Source organism: Talaromyces stipitatus, genomic scaffold (genome assembly GCF_000003125.1).
Source record: "Talaromyces stipitatus ATCC 10500 scf_1105507295555 genomic scaffold, whole genome shotgun sequence".
NCBI lineage: Eukaryota > Fungi > Ascomycota > Eurotiomycetes > Eurotiales > Trichocomaceae > Talaromyces > Talaromyces stipitatus.
This window is the reverse complement of record NW_002990116.1, coordinates 2,043,956-2,059,829: the sequence shown is the minus strand read 5'-3', so window position 1 is coordinate 2,059,829 and position 15,874 is coordinate 2,043,956. Positions and strand designations below refer to the sequence as shown.

Below are 15,874 nucleotides of genomic sequence, written 5' to 3'. Positions count from 1 at the left end.
AGATCTATATCATGTATAAATCAAATTTTTATTCTTCATTCACCTAACTGATAGTAGTCCAATGAGCGCATTCATAATATCCATACTGTACAAACTACGACCAACCCAATTCACAGCAACAACAGAATAATTCAACACCTTTTCGGTCTCAAACCAAACCCAACTAATGTGGATAGGAAAACAATCCTATCATAACCAGCGAGAATCAAATAGTACACCCGATTTTTGCTATGATTCATTTAACTTTATATTTAAACAAAAAACAGAATGATAAGTTCTTAGTGTGACAGAACGAAGATGGAAAAATATGAGATCATTAGGACAACCCCGTTTGTCCAATATAATCATCTTATAGAAAAGGAAAGGATAGTTGTTTCCTGTTTAGTTGCCGGGAACAAGACCTCGGAGGCCTGCGCCAAAGTCACTTTCACGAGCAGCAATTTCAAAGTAGCCATAGATGATGCTATAGAACATTAGCAAGAGAATTCGAGATAATGTGGGTTATTACTTACGTGACGGCAAGTAGAATACCAGTACCACTGCCCAAAGCACCGAGGAGATCGGAAGCAATAGACAAAGCACCAATGCAGGCACCACCAAAAGCAGCAGCGGTAGGGATAACACGCTTGAGTTCGCGGTACATGCTCTGCTCACGGTGACCAGCCATAACCAAGCCCTGATCCTTGAGCTGCTTGGCAACATCGCGGGGAGCGGAGCCAGAAACCTCGATCCAGGTCTTGGAGAAGAGAGCACAAGCAACAAGCATGAAGGTCACGTAGACAGCGGTGTGGACGGGATCCAAAAGAGCTTCCTTGAAGTTAAGAGGAGGAGACATGTAGTATGCGATACCAGAGGCAGCGTAGAGCTGAGCAGAACCCTCACGAGGCTCCCAGACACCCAGAAGACGGACCAAAAGGTTGTCAGAGAAACGGGAGTAGAGCATCTGGCTGATCAAGAAAACGTTGGAGCAGAGAGCTGACTGGAGCATAATAGGCATGTTGGAGGTGTAGAACAGACGGATGGGGTAAGATCCGCGCATACCACGCTGGCGGGAAGACTTGACAGGGATCTCAACGCGGAATCCCTGGAGGTAGATGACAGCGGCGAAGATCAAGAGGGTGGCTAAGAGGTTCATGACGTTGGGGAGGTTCTGTCGGTAGAAAGCCTCCTGCAAAGCACGCTGCTTGTCGGGCCAGGTCAAGAGCAAGTGGAAGAGAGCAATGATGGCACCCTCGAATTCGGGACCACGGCCAGTGTTGATGGTGGTGGGGGAGAAAGCCTTCCAGACGATAGACTCGCAGATGTTGGTGGCAATGAAGAGGGAGATACCGCTTCCGAGACCATAGCCCTTTTGAAGCAATTCGTCAAGAAGGATGACAACAAGACCAGCCACAACCAATTGCACGATCAAGAGGACGCAGATACCAGCGCCGAGGTCACTGGGCTGACCATAGAGACCAGTAAGGACGAAGACGCAGGCTTGACCAAAGGACAAGATGATGGCGAAGAGTTTTTGGGCGGTCTGGTACAGTTCACGGTCGGTCTTGAGGTCGAGGTTGACGTCGATGAGGTGGGTTCCGGCAAGGAGCTATACAGGACGGTCAATTCCACTGCTGTGGTCAATGGAGATATTCGACTCAACACACACCTGGAAAACCATTCCCGAAGAGATAATGGGCGTGATACCCAACTCCATCAATGTACCACGGTTACTGGCCAACATCATACGGAGCCAGTAAAGAGGATCCGAAGTGTCAGACGACACGATACCATACAAAGGCATTTGGCTCATAACCAAGAAGATCAACAAAGTCAACTAAACACGGCGGTCAGCACAAATGCGATTCTCATTGCGATAAGACGAAATAAATTGATCGTACCCCAGTCCACATAAGCTTCTGGTTGAAAGGCACCTTGTTGGTCTCGGGGGCGGCCACCTCCGGAAGGAGGGGCGTGAAGGGTTTGATCAAATCGAGAAACCGAACTGCTGGCATATTAGCGATCAATTGATCGGAATATTGAGCGCACAACACAGAGCTATGTATGGTCGCGTGCTGAGGTAGGCTGGGGGAAACTCACGTCCGCTCATGGCGACGGGTATGCTGTCAACAACGGGGGAATTAAACGAATTAGCAGGAATAAGTCAATCCCAGTAGAAAAAAGAGCGAGGACTGGTATCAACCAGGAAGAAGAGAAGAAAGGAAACTATACGAAAGGACTGGTGGAGGAAGAGGATGGGGGGATAGACAGATATACGAAGCAAAGGGATTGTAAGGAGAGACGAAAGATGAAAGTGTGTCTTGCTGGCCAGTTCTGCCGCTATGCCGCGTTGGGCGCTCCCCACGGAGCCGCTAGAAGCTGCCACGCGCCAATCAGCACGCCCCATCAAGAGGACACCTAAGAGTCTCTACGCTGCATTCACAATAGAAATATAGAAATGACATGACAGTAGTATATGACTCACTAACTGGATTCCATTTTCACAGTATTGACAGCAGGCTCGTTGGCCTGTTTCTCACCATATCCATTAGATTCTGTTGACACCCGCCCGTCAGGATTCTTCTCCTGGAAGTGCTAGTCTTTCTGACTCTGTTGCAATGAAGCTTTCCCTCCGTCCTCGTCTTGTTTACCCTGCTTCACCTGCCTCTGAGGCACAAGCAACAGACTGAGCCTCGTAAGTAGCGCCGTATCTCCATTGCCAACCCATTGAACAACATAATACAATCCCCAACCCCAAAGCCATATCCCCCCTGCCGTAAGCGTGGTCACAAACAAAGTCGGAATAAGAATCAGCGACCCCAACCCCATACAAAACAGAGTAACCATCAATGCACCAAGCACTCCCAATACAAGAGTAGTAACCAAACTGAAGATAAATATGCCGGCAGTAAGCGAGATGAAGAAGAGAAGCGGGATACCGGAGAATGCGAGTTGGGATAGTAGTAGCGTAGCAAGTATGGGACGTGAGCGCGCAAATGCGACCAGATTTTGTTTTAGATTTTCTCGCGTTTCCGGCGGTATGTTCTCATTGATCGTTGCTTTGATTTGCGTCCATGCTGAGTGCAGTATTGTTGCTAGTCTTGATCTCGCGGTGGAGATGATATCATTTGATGCTTCGGATGGCATGCTGTCCTTGTGGACGTAAATGCAGAGTTTAATATCAAGGACCGAAAATAGATGGTAATATATGCAAAAGAGTCATCCTTGAAGTCAGTGGTGATATATAGGTTCATCGAAGAGAAATTGTAGATTATGTTCCGTCCGTGTTGTTTACACCAATGACATTCCGTCATAGTCACATGTATCACATGTAATCAGCATATCACCTCAAATAGTTGAAAAGTAACCATTTGTCTTTTGTTACAAAGCAATGAGCAAAAAATGAAATCGAGAATAAAACTCTGCGAGTAGCTTTGATGTCTCCATACGATTTGAGTTAAATCATGAGCCAAAGGAGGAAATCAGAATGTGGATGGATGCTTCTATTGATCAACGTTGAACGCTTCAAAGTAACTAACACAACGCCGTTAAATGCAATAATCAATATGTGGTAATCATATATGCTGCTCTCCCCATGCAACCCATCGCCGAACACAGTCATCCACAAGCTTCAACGCATCCTTAGTAGCATTGAACTCGAACCACTCCCTATGCTCTTTGTTACATTGGGCACATGGGCCTTTCCCCTTTACGCGTTGATCAGCCAGCTCAATATGAATCAGTCTCTCAACGCGATGGACATGAGGCACTCGTCGACCGTGTCCTTGAAAATGCTCACTCTCCGGTCTTCGCGCCGGAGACGGAGATGGCGAGGAATTGGTATAGGGGTAATACCTGATCAATGTGAGATTATGAGAGCATTGTTTTGACCACTCGTTCAGCCGACGGTGAACATTGCTTGTACGCCCGATTTTGAGGCGAATGGTTCCCGGTTGATTCGCGGATCCTTTGGAGCGAGGATCGATCGCCTGCGCAGCCCGCAAAGCATCGCTTGTCCGACGGGAATGGTTCGGTCGACCGGGAGGTGGTAAAAGATTCAATGCAATGTCTCCTGGTGGTGCTTCTGAGTTATGTTTCTGAGGTGTTACCCAGAAAATATAGATATAGCCCTCTTCATCCGCATTCGATATTGGTTTCGATAGCTCTGTCAGCAAAAGTGCTGTGGTCTGAGGACTGAGATGCTGTGGGATCAACGACAACAATGGACGATTTTGCGATGAATGTGAATTTGGTGTGCTAGGAAGAGAAGGCTTTGTAGGTGTTCCTAAATATTGTGATCGGTCGGCGCTTTGTAGAGTCGCTTGCGGCGTGGTCTCAGACCACCGCCGTGGCGTAACTGGAGCTGAACGTTGCTGAACAATCGGCGATCCTCCTGATCGAGGATCTCGAACAAATACAGGCCGTTGTGGGGTTGCTGGAGGTCGAGAAGCCACAGGCTTCTCTCGTCTTGAGCTTTGCACTCGCTTTGCTGCAGGCAGGTTTTCGCTGTCTTCCACTATTGTAAAACAGCAGAATGGGCTTTGACGCGGTTGTTGCCCTCTGCCAGGCTTGGGATTTTTGTCAGAGTGCATCCTCTGATATCTGGCATCACGTTCAGTTGGCCGTCGGTGCTGCCGTTGGCGATCATTGACCTCGAGAATTCCCAGACGCTCTATCAGGCTATCAATGCTGGTTTTCCTAGCAAAAGCAGCAGCTTGCGCTTGCTTGTTCTCTGTAGAGATATCGCCAGGTTCTGGAGCCTGATTTTTATGCTGCCAGCAATAGAAAGCACTCGGGTCAAGCTGCTGGTTCTGGCCTTTGAGCCTTGCAACAACTCCCTTCGAGGCAGACGCAGACTGAGACGCTGCTAATGAGCGACGGCACGGCTTGCCATTCACAGTAATACCTCGACATGTTGAAGCTGGATTTCGCGAGTCGGACCGAGGTAGTATAGACTCTGGCGTGTTGGGAAATTGTGGCATGCCAAAGAGTTGAATGTAATGCGGTCTGCAAATTGGAGTCGTTTCAAAAAAAAAAATTTCAATTATCACCACAGCTTATGGTCTCCGTACTGTAGGGCTATCTGAGTATGTATATGCGGAGATGTAGAACATCACAGCGTGATTCTCTTAAATAGTACTGAGCGGTGGACTCCAGGCTTCGAGACTGATCAGCTATAAAGGTACGCCCAGAACCAATCATACGAGCAATCCTATTATCAGATGAAGAATGTTGCAGCGTAGGATTCAGTCAGACATCGAAACAAGCTAGGCTGTGTGTGCCTGGCGATACAGCGCACCGCCACAGTCTGCGGGAATCATTCTCTGCAATGTGGCTGTACATCGGCGCATAAGCCGTCTTTGCGAGCTTGAAACATCGGTGTTGTTCATGATTCGAATTGATTGATCTTTTCGGAAATTTTGTGTTAGATGACTGCATATTTGAGTGTTTGCTGGGTTTGCTGGGTCAAGGAGGTAGTTGTAAGAGAGAGGTCGACGATCGGCACCTCCGTCTCCGCCTAAACAAATATTCGCATCGAGCTCTTTCCTCTAGACCACCATCACCACCATGACTTCTGCTCTCACTTTGGATAGTCTTTCCAATGCTCTCGCAACACCCGCCCAGTTATCGAGCTCGTCCTCTTCACTTGACGGCATTCCATCTGACCTAGAATCCTCAATTCGCTTTGCAGGTGCTCTACTCACGCAAGCGGCTGGTGTGCTGTTGCGACTGCCTCAAGATGTGATTGCTCAGGCGATCGTGATCTTTACGCGATTCTGGATTGGTCCTGATGGTGGGAGCTTTGCGATACATTCTGCAAAGGTGGGTTTTATATGGAATCGCTACTTACGAATCAACTGACTTGGACAGGACGTATCTGCAGCTTCGATCTATCTAATAGCCAAGCTGTCCTTCCATCCCACTTCGCCTCGCTCCGTTCTCAATACCTACAACTATCTCCTCTCGAAACAGGCGTCACCTCTATGGTTTATCAATCCCTCAGGCGTTGTCGGCAAACCGAAACCAGAGACCTATTACCTCTCCGAAGGTGGCTATCAATCTCAGCGCATGGTGCTTCTCAAAACAGAGACGATAATCCTTCGTACCCTTGGCTTCAACACTCATATCGTCATCCCTCATACGATTGCGCTTACGTATCTACAAACCATCAACGCCGCATCGAGCGCTCTCGGTAAACGAGTTTTTGAGCACCTTAATGCATCCCTTTTATCACCGCAGTTACTTTATGTGACACATCAGCCTAATGCCTTGGCTGTTGCTGCTATTTATCTTGCTGCGCGAGAAGTCGGCGTAAAGCTAGCGGAAGATGAATGGTGGGAGGTGTTCGATGTCGACCGCGAAGAACTGGGGTTCTTGGTGGTCGCTATGAACAGTATGGAAGAGTTCGCAAAAGCAGAGAAAGAGACTTGGAAGGGAAAGAGTATACCCGTGGTTGTTGAGGATGTCGAAAAGGAACTTCAGCAGCGACAGTCACAAGAAGGTGAATGAATGGCCGGCTTCTCACGAATTCAATCATGCCAAATTGCCAAACGTCGGCGCCGTCAGCAGATGTCCTAATCATCGATGGTCCCCAAGGTGTACAACATCGGTTCCAACCCAGACGAGCTTCCAGGCCCTTGGACACGATATTACGATAGCCAAGGACTGGAAGACTGCGGCTTTCTGCTACGAATCTCAAACTCTTATATCCAGTTCAAAACCAAGAGTCAAGGTGACTCACATGGAGTTTGTATACACATGCTTGTCACTAGCACGTATATGGTGATGTTCCTAGAGAATGTGATAGAGACATGTGACATTGACGTCAGCCTTGTCAGCTGACTCGCGATGGTTATTGAGATACATAAGACTAGATATCTGGATAAGCTCATAATATAATTATTCCTCAGTGAATACAGTGTACAATAGCTACATCTCGTGAGAGTCACTGTTGACTGCTCAGTGTCAAGCCCACCAATAAAAGAGAAGACCGCCTGGACCGCCCGCGTTTCGGGCATCTCCAACCCCTCACGAGATTCGCTCACGATTCCATCTGCCTTGCCTCTTACTTCTTCTCTATATTTCTCTTTCAAGACCAGTTTCCATCCTAGCTAATACAGCAAGACTGTAGTTGATCATCAAAAGCCTTGCGATTCTCAACAACCACTACCCAACAGATTTCTACCCCGCATTACTCGCGATATATCGATACGATACAATATCTCCCAAGATGTCCAAGAACCTCATCCACCAAACCTGGTCAACATGGCGAGACTGGATCACTCCAGTGACACATACATCTACATTCCGCGAAACCGGCAAAATCACACCCGAAGAGTTCGTCGCTGCCGGAGATTATCTAGTCTTCAAATTCCCCTCGTGGCAATGGGCAGATGCATCCACGCCCGCTCAGCGAGTTCCTTTCTTACCTCCCGGAAAGCAATATCTAGTAACGCGTGGCGTGCCCTGCCATCGAAGACTAAATGATAATTTCGCGGGTGATTTGCAGGAAGATGTGATTATTAAAGATATGCTTCGCGCGGGGCCAGGGAGTGGCGGAGGCGACGGTGAAGATGATGGATGGTTACAGACTGGTGGGAAACGGGAGTATGCTGATACGCAGGAAGCTAAAAGAAAAGATGTGAGGACTGTTGATGAAGCGGGAAATGTTTCTGAACAGGGAGAGGATGAGGATGAGATTCCGGATATGGAGGATGATGATGATGATGAGGAGGCTATTATTCGGGATCCTTCTGGGGCGTCGGGGACAACTGCGTATGTATACCTTTTATGATTTGGGGTATTTGGTTTTACTGAAATTGAGGTTGCAGTCCCCTCCGAACATATAATCTTTACATCACATACGCCAACTACTACCGTACACCGCGACTCTATCTATCAGGCTACCTCTCCCCCTCCGAACCACTCCCGCCACACTTAATGATGGAAGATATCGTCGGCGACTACAAAGACAAAACAGTCACACTAGAAGATTTCCCCTGGTTCGACACCAGTGTACCCATGGCTACTGTCCATCCATGTCAACATGCCTCCGTCATGAAAATCCTCTTGGACCGAGCAGACGCCGCCCTCAAGATTCGACGACAGAAATTAAAAAAGGCCCGCTCTGCCGAAGACGCGTCAAATATCAAATTCGACAGTGGTCTTGAAGGTCTAGTTGATGATACGAATAATCTGTCTCTTACCGAGAGACAGCGCAAACTTCAACAACAAGATGGTGGAAGTTCAGCGAATAACAATAATATGATGGGTGATGAGTGGGAAGTGTTACAGAACGATGGCAATCAATCAGAAGAAGATGAGTTTCAGTCTGCGATTCGTGTGGATCAGTATTTGGTTGTGTTTTTGAAATTTATTTCCAGTGTTACGCCGGGTATAGAGCATGATTTTACGATGGGGGTTTAGTCGCTGCTCGGTGTTTTTATTTGTATTCGATCAGTACGATATCAATAATGCCTTTACTTTTAGAACGGACAGTGAATATGTCATTGACAAATACATTAACTGTTAACATCGAAGAAATAATGTGTAGTCTAAGCAAGTCACAAAGTTTGAGAAGCGAAATACAAAGAATAACCAGGAGCACCTGTATCATGTAAAAATGAAGTATAAAAAAAAATAAAGGTGTGGGAAGAAAATATCACGAAATGAACTTAACTTAAGCCTTAGACAATCCCTCACCCTGACCATCCTTAGACTGAGACTGAAGAACTTTCTTCAACACCTCAATCTCCTCGGGCGATAATTGGAATGCATCAGAAGTCGGGGTACCAATATTCGGACCTTCCTTCTCCTTTTTCTCTCCTTCTTGCTTCTTAGTGTCGACTGGGACAGGGATGGGGGTAGATGGTTTGGTCACTCCTTCGATGGGAGAGGATTGTTCAGTAGGAACTTTATGGCTTTCAGTGGGTTGAGTGCCTTCGTTTGAGATGGGTGCTGTTGTGCCGGAGGTGTTTACGGGGTCTGTTTGGTCGGAGAGGGGTGCGTTGGAGCGGCCGCCGATGAGTTTGGAGAGAGGGGAACTGGAACTAGAGTCTTTTGAGGGCGCAGGTGCTGGAGCAGGAGTCGGAGCTGGAGCTGGGTGCGCTTTCTTGTCATCGCCGTCCTTGTCGTCGTCTCCCTTTCCACCTTGGGGAGCTCCCTGAGAGAGAGCATCAGGATCAGTGGACTGGGTGTTGTACGAGCTCTGGCTACCGGAGCTCTCGCCGTTGAGAAGCTTGCTGGTCTAAAAGAAGATCAGTATCAGTAATACATGCTTCACAGGAGAGAGATTTTAGAACTCACGCTATCAACTGTCATCTGAACAACCTCTCCAACTTCCTCAACAAGCCCACGCTTGCGTAGCTAAACATCCATATCAGCACGTCATCCTCGACCCAAGCATTCAAAGTGAATATATTGACTTACACCACCAAGAACATCCTTAACAATCTTCTCAACCTTATCCAACAATCCCTCATTCCCACTCGACGAACCACTCAGTCCCTGTGACGACGAGCCCGGCGCAGGACCAGCAGCGGGCTGTTTCGCGCCTTCATTTTGTCCCGAAGGAGCACCTGTTAGGGCTGAAGTGGGATCTTGGGAGACGGGGGCTGCTAGGATGGTAGTTGCGGGCCCAAAGGCGAGGAGGACTGTGAGTGCGGTCGTGTATTTCATTTTGTTGACGTCCTGTTAGAGGACAGTGTGATATCGGGTATTTCACAAAGCAAGAGAGAGTACAGATATGAAAAGAGTGACTGATAGTTGGAGATTCTGAGAGAATGGCTACTCGCTTGCTTGCTTGATGGAAGTCAAGAAAAATAATTGATGTGGAAGGGGACCCTTGCTAGCCCTTTTATGTCCAGAACTTCCTAAACCTCATCCCGGGGAAGGGTACTGTCGTGATGACAATATTCGCTCAAAGCAGTAATCAGTAGCAACAGATACTACCGTACTATTAGCCCAAATGAGGTGCATGCAAGGTATCAGAAAATACAATGGTCGATCGTGATTTGATTCAATTATCCTTTGATATACGGGGCTCACGGATTGAGTATCTTCCTGCATGATGCTGAAAGGTAAACCCCCAACATCAAACCTCTAATGCTAGAAAATCAATAGTGCAGTCATCGACATGCTTGAATATCATCAAGCAATCTTGTGGTTTGTGATATCATTATCATCAACCTAGATCCGACGTAAGGGGGTAGTCTGTGGTAAGGTAGCCCTAATGCAGGGGAAGAACACATCTTAAGCCGTCCCGAGTCTCTAACACCTCTCAGACAGTTTGAATAATCCATTCGTTGGCTTTACATGGATATCATTATCCGGTTAGACATCAGTCAAGAAACACCCTATGCAGGTACGCAAAAAGCAATCTTAAGGCGACATATTGCAAGACATGATATTGAAAACAACCTCTGGTATCATAGTACAGAAAGGGGTACGGTACCCAAAACATGCATGCAGATTATGTAAAATCATAGAGTTCATGATCGTCCAAGAGAATCATGACACCTGTCCAAGTCCATAATGTAGTGTGCAGTAGATACCTACTGCTGTAGTGTCACGACATTTCTAAACAAGAAAACGAGTCAAGGGTCAACCTGCATACTATTGGTACTTCGGCTGAGAGAAACAAGCATATAATCAATCAAATTTCGTCATGGTAATTCATCAAGCTCAAGGTATCACAGAGGGGTATAATGCACAGAAAAATTGAATGCAAAAGCACAGCTTCAGCATTGTCCAAAAGCAGTCCCAAAATTAGTCGAAGGCTTCAACTTCAACTCGGGATCTGGTTCATCATCGTTATTGCCGCCAGCGGTATCATCTTCCGAATCCACTTTTTCTTCGTCTAGAGCGAATGACCCTCCAATAGCCTTTTTGGCTTCATCAAGGAGCTTCTGATCCAGCTGCAAGAGAAAAGCGCTGTCCGCGTTTTCGTCGTTTTCTAATGTGAGAGGTCCCTTCAAGGCGGGATCTTCGTCGACAATAACAGGGAAGTAAGAATCTCCACTTTCTACTGGTTGTTTTGTCACTACAGGCGCTAATGGCGCCTCTTCCTCTTCCATCTCTGTCTGGTGTAATGTCACTTCATTCGGCGATTGGTAGCTGGCTTCGGTCTCTGTGCCAAGAATAGCCATCGGTGTGTGGCCGGCGTCTCTTGTGAGACGAACATCAAGCGGCCCAAGATCAGACAAGCTCAATTTGAGAGGTGATTTCCCTTCTAATGCGGATTTAGACGTATCAGGCTCATCTTTCGGGGGGGACGAGGTTGGAGAGATGGAAGTTGGCGGTGTCATAACCTTGGCAACTACATCTGGCGGAAGCGCCGTCGATTTCAAAGTGATCCCATCAAGTTCACTGTCAACTTTTTCAATAGGAACCGGCATGCTGATATGACCCGTTCGATCAAATAATTGAGGCGAAAGCGCGGCGTCAAGCGAGGTACAAAACCCGAACCCATTCGCTTCGGTTGGAGCCAAATACAGTGTCGTATTCATGTCAGAATCGTCCTCGCCAGGGAAAACTCGGGTTGGCCGCCGTGATCCTGTCAAAGGTCCCTCCCAGACATGATGTTGTCCTGGTGAAGCGTCTCTACCCGCATTGAACATTTTATTTGGCTGCCATAAACCGGTACTGCTCACTCCGCCCCCTTTCAGACTGAAACTTGGTCGAAACTGACTCATATATGGCTGAGCATTATTTCCTCCCGCCGCCTTCTCCAGCTCCGCAATCCTCGACTTCAGCAACGATCGTTCTATTTCCCATAGCTTGCGTTCTTCTGCAAATAATAAACGCTCGCGTTCGAAGTGTACTCGCTGGCTCTCCAATACCGATTGTGATTGATCGATATAGACGGCAAAATCTTTGTATGTGGGTTCTGTCGATGCCTTTTTGGCGACACGAGCGGCATGGTATGCTGAGTCAAGGTAAGGGTTGCCAGACGCAACAGACCGAGCACGGCGTACAGGAACGAGTGGATGTGAGAACCGGACCTCTTTGAAAAAGTGGCCGGGTTGCTGACTCGACGGACTCTTTAACGATGGCTGCGACATTTTGTTTTGTCTTCGAACTTTTGGTGAAATGTCTCGATGCTTGTTTCAAACCGTCCCGCAGTCTGAAGCTGAACTGAATGTATCGTCGATGTTTGAAAAGACGAGAAAAGTAATTTTAACCTCGGATTGATTGTGAAGGTGTAGCGTAGTGTATATTGATTCGATAGGCTGCAATTAGTGGAACATTTATCAAATTAGTGGATAGTACGTGCGCTGTTAAAAGACTCCGCACGACGGCGCCTATAGAATGTGGATCCAGTTCAGTGCAAACGACAATCTCCGGAGGAATTCACAGAATCCAGTCCACGGAAATAATGAAGCTGTCGTGTCTCATTCACTACTGCTGATAACTTTTTGCAATTGACGAGTGATTCTGGCGATAGAAGTCGATCAATTCGTGGGAGCGTCCGCGAGTCTGGTCAGAAATAAATAATCGGGGACCGAGGACCCGCTTTAAGCTCAAGCCTCAAGAGGTTCTCCACAAGAACAAAAGTCTGAAATTGAGAAATTCAAGCAATTCGACTTGAGAAAAATCGGCAGTTGAGGGAACCACTGCATGCGCGAGTTTATCAAATGGTGCCTGATCGTTGACGGCCTCGAGTTGGGTCGCCACTCGATCTGGGGTTGGTAGCTGTACCTGTTTTTCGCGCGTCTTGGAGTTGTCTTTGATGGCTCACGATGTAGACAAGTTGCGGACGATGCTGAGTTCCCCCTTTCTCTTTTTCTCTATTTGCCAGTCAAATAGAGTCACAGGTGGGAGCATATGACTCAATTGGTCTCTACTTAACTAGAGTCAGTCAGTCACTCAGAGAGAGTCATGCGCAGTGTGGGGAAGCTCACTATATACTCAGGCACGACGTGGCACGTCACACAGTTGCATTCAGTGCCTGGAAGAACCAGAGTAAAAGTAGAATCAGGTACAAGATACAAGAGATAGCAAACACCTGTATATATTCGATTGATAGATATACTCGAGAAGCAAAAGCGCAAAGTCAGAGGGAAGAAAAAGAGGAGGCAGCCACACATGTGACCGGGGTTGTTACGTCATCCGTCGCGATCTTCTACGCTTCGACATCCCCCAGTATGCTGATTCATGCACGTCTTTCATCATGGATACACGACTTCGTCCTTGGAAGAGTGTAGTATTCGTTTCGTGGATGACCACTGGCCAGGTGTGTCTCGGCCGTGCTAGATGCAGCCATATTCAACCTAGAGATTGACTGTCCGTGGTATCATCCAGTGTATTCAGTACACTCTATCATGGTTGGGAACACGGTTCATCCGATATACCTAGTAAATGCCAGGGTATATAAAGTGTGAACCATGTCCAGTCTCTTCCTCCAGTTCAATTGACGCATATCTACGGAGAGTTCAGATTGGCATCATGTTATGGTTATAGTCCGGGAACACGGATCTACACATCTAACCTCGGGGAGACGAATATCCTAAAGCAGATCTCTGCATTAGTCCGTTTTAGTTCTGTGAATTGATTAGATGTAGAAGTAGTCAATATGTCATTATGGAGTATACAACCGACGTAGAATCATGAGACGGGTATAATCAGCATATTTATAGTCGTTATCGTTCAATTCAATCAGATATATCTAAATGGGTAGAGTTATAATATCTACCTACCTGGGCATATGTAGTTCCAAGTACCTACATGTAGTAATCGGAAGCTTTCGTCAGAACCGTCCAGGGAATATGCTATCCGCTTCAATAAAGGTACGAATAGCTCTGACTGGGTTCGGAAGGGCAACGCTTAAATTGAAAAGGATACTAGGAGGATTATGAATAGAACTTATACCCGTCAAGTAGTAGAAAAGTGTCCAACAATTTACCTATAAATGTTACCAAGTACTATCTAGGTACCTATGTATCCTCGGGCACCCGACAACTCCCTGAAGTATAAATGCTGCGGAACCATCGAGGCCATGTAAAAGACCCGGGTTAAAACAGCCAAGTCTGCTGCTGTCAATTTATTCCGAGGCCTTAATGGCCGTAATCTGTACTTGAATGACAGAGATGTACGAATTCTCGAGACCATTCACAATAACCAGTGAAAATGTGCTCAGCTATCATGTTTTCCAGTTTAAGATCGAAAGCCAATTGACTACACTTTTCTCTTGAATTCGGCCTCGTAATCCATTTGTATATAAGTGTGATAAAACCTTTGGAGAGTCAGAGAAGCTGATATTAGTAAGTGGGCAGTTGGGCACTTATCAAGCCCAATACGTAGTCAACCTTCGATCAGATAACGTGACGTGCGCTCTGCCTACAGTACCTAGGTGTCTGAGAAATTCCTGCCTTGGACCCTAATACTTGAGAGCTGAAGTCTAGGCACCGTTTCGGCAGACTTTCCCAGGCGATGTTTGTCATATCCGGGCAGAGTCGTGTTACTCTTGGAGGTCTCACAATGCTACCCATCTTCTAGAGGCTGGCTCTGTCCACCCGTGGCTTGCTGGAATGGGCCATGGGTAAAAGATGAGGCATATATTTCTTACCACTGCATATCTGGATTCTACCCAGATATGTAAACAAATGCAAGGCAGCCGCTTAGCCTCATTTTGAGCACGAATCAGTCCCTAGTCAGTCTCGATTGAGGCGAGAATAATAGCTCACATTGACAACAAAAGACGCTTCCTGTGTCGATAAGCACCCGGCTGGAATATTTGCCCAATGCCCGGGTTCATACCGGCTTTTCTCAATGCTGCCTGCGGGCCTGCGCCCTGTACAGGACCTGTAGTGACCCGGGAAAGTAAGTGATGGAGTAACATGATAGCAACCAGTGATAATCCCAAGTTTCGAGCTGGCTGATGGTTAACCTAACCAGTCAGGAGATCCCATAGCTGCCTAGCAATGTTATGGCTCATCATTGGCTTTCGCGTGACCAACATTGTGAGAGAGATTTTAGTAAAACTGGTTGCCTTTCGCCTAGGCAGTCCATTTGACCCTAAAAAAAACAACTAATATGCAACCCACACAACCCGGAGGCTGAGGATAGCTGCATGCTGACCGCTAAGATACGTACTCCATTATGTAGTGAACACATCGCAAACGGGCGGCGTCTCCGGTCTTCTCGTACGGGCAAGTGGCGAAAGCGGTTTACGGCATGCACAGCCTATGACTGAGGCAAAAACCTTCACTTAATCTGATTCTGCAAGTAGATTTTCAAAATAAATGCAAGGTTTTGAGTCTGTGGGGGTTCTTTTGAGGCTTTGTGGGCACCGAAGTCCCCGTGTAAGGGTGGAGCCCATCGAAGCAGGTCGATTCACTGGTTTCATGAATTTTCAGGAGTAAATCCATGCTAAAAGCCAAGCCAGGATAACCTGGTTGAACTTGAATCGTAAATTTCGTAAACGGTTTCACTGTATCTCATCAACGTTGCTTTTGATACACGGCAGTAACATGGGGGTTTCGAAGCTCTACCGATGGCCCCAAAAGAAAACAAAGACCACCAGCAGGATTCCGCTATCCAGTGCATGTGCTTGTCAAATAGAATTGAAAATCGACATGCCAATTTGGTTAGCTGCTTTCCAGACCGCTATTTTATGATGTGGACCATATTGATTGATGCTCTTCGGTTGTGGATATCATATGCTCAAAAGCTTAAACGGCCGTTGTACCTGAAGTAGCCCTTCAAGCTAATTAAGACTCTTTAAGTAGTTGAAAACCCAAGAGCAGTTATGTAGATGTCAGAAAAGGCGTGTAAAAAGAAAAGCGTCTACATAGAATGAAATCGGAAGTCTTTGATTGTCGTGGAGGCGAAAAAAAAAAAAAAAAAAGAAAGCAAGACGGCGTTGGCCGATGTTGCCGTTTTGATACTAGCTTAA

The 15,874-nt window shown here is 46.9% G+C and overlaps 6 protein-coding genes across 6 annotated transcripts; 2 read left to right on the top strand and 4 right to left on the bottom strand.

The window, feature by feature from the left end:
* Positions 1-7: 7 nt before the first annotated feature.
* On the bottom strand, positions 8-2,329 carry TSTA_118740 (protein transport protein Sec61 alpha subunit, putative). The gene is made up of 5 exons (XM_002482055.1): positions 2,080-2,329; positions 1,881-1,984; positions 1,649-1,816; positions 513-1,588; positions 8-463 (listed from the first exon to the last, which is right to left on the bottom strand). The coding sequence occupies exons 1-5, from the start codon at positions 2,087-2,089 to the stop codon at positions 382-384; spliced, it is 1,440 nt and encodes a 479-aa protein (XP_002482100.1). The 5' UTR covers positions 2,090-2,329; the 3' UTR covers positions 8-381.
* A 1,225-nt stretch (positions 2,330-3,554) lies between these two features.
* Positions 3,555-4,961, bottom strand: TSTA_118730 (uncharacterized protein; the record flags this gene model as incomplete). The annotated part of the gene is made up of 2 exons (XM_002482054.1): positions 3,555-3,834; positions 3,874-4,961. The coding sequence occupies 2 exons, from the start codon at positions 4,959-4,961 to the stop codon at positions 3,555-3,557; spliced, it is 1,368 nt and encodes a 455-aa protein (XP_002482099.1).
* Positions 4,962-5,547: 586 nt separating this feature from the next.
* On the top strand, positions 5,548-6,645 carry TSTA_118720 (cyclin, putative; the record flags this gene model as incomplete). The annotated part of the gene is made up of 2 exons (XM_002482053.1): positions 5,548-5,802; positions 5,851-6,645. 2 exons carry the CDS (start codon positions 5,548-5,550, stop codon positions 6,487-6,489), a joined length of 894 nt encoding a protein of 297 aa, XP_002482098.1. The 3' UTR covers positions 6,490-6,645.
* Positions 6,646-6,877: 232 nt separating this feature from the next.
* TSTA_118710 (autophagocytosis protein Aut1, putative) lies at positions 6,878-8,733 on the top strand. The gene is made up of 2 exons (XM_002482052.1): positions 6,878-7,755; positions 7,812-8,733. Exons 1-2 carry the CDS (start codon positions 7,211-7,213, stop codon positions 8,404-8,406), a joined length of 1,140 nt encoding a protein of 379 aa, XP_002482097.1. The 5' UTR covers positions 6,878-7,210; the 3' UTR covers positions 8,407-8,733.
* On the bottom strand, positions 8,660-9,657 carry TSTA_118700 (uncharacterized protein; the record flags this gene model as incomplete). Its single annotated transcript, XM_002482051.1, has 3 exons — positions 8,660-9,226; positions 9,286-9,345; positions 9,409-9,657. The coding sequence occupies 3 exons, from the start codon at positions 9,655-9,657 to the stop codon at positions 8,660-8,662; spliced, it is 876 nt and encodes a 291-aa protein (XP_002482096.1).
* A 1,061-nt stretch (positions 9,658-10,718) lies between these two features.
* TSTA_118690 (uncharacterized protein) lies at positions 10,719-12,041 on the bottom strand (the record flags this gene model as incomplete). The annotated part of the gene is made up of 2 exons (XM_002482050.1): positions 10,719-11,606; positions 11,631-12,041. The coding sequence occupies 2 exons, from the start codon at positions 12,039-12,041 to the stop codon at positions 10,719-10,721; spliced, it is 1,299 nt and encodes a 432-aa protein (XP_002482095.1).
* Between the last annotated feature and the right edge of the window lie 3,833 nt (positions 12,042-15,874).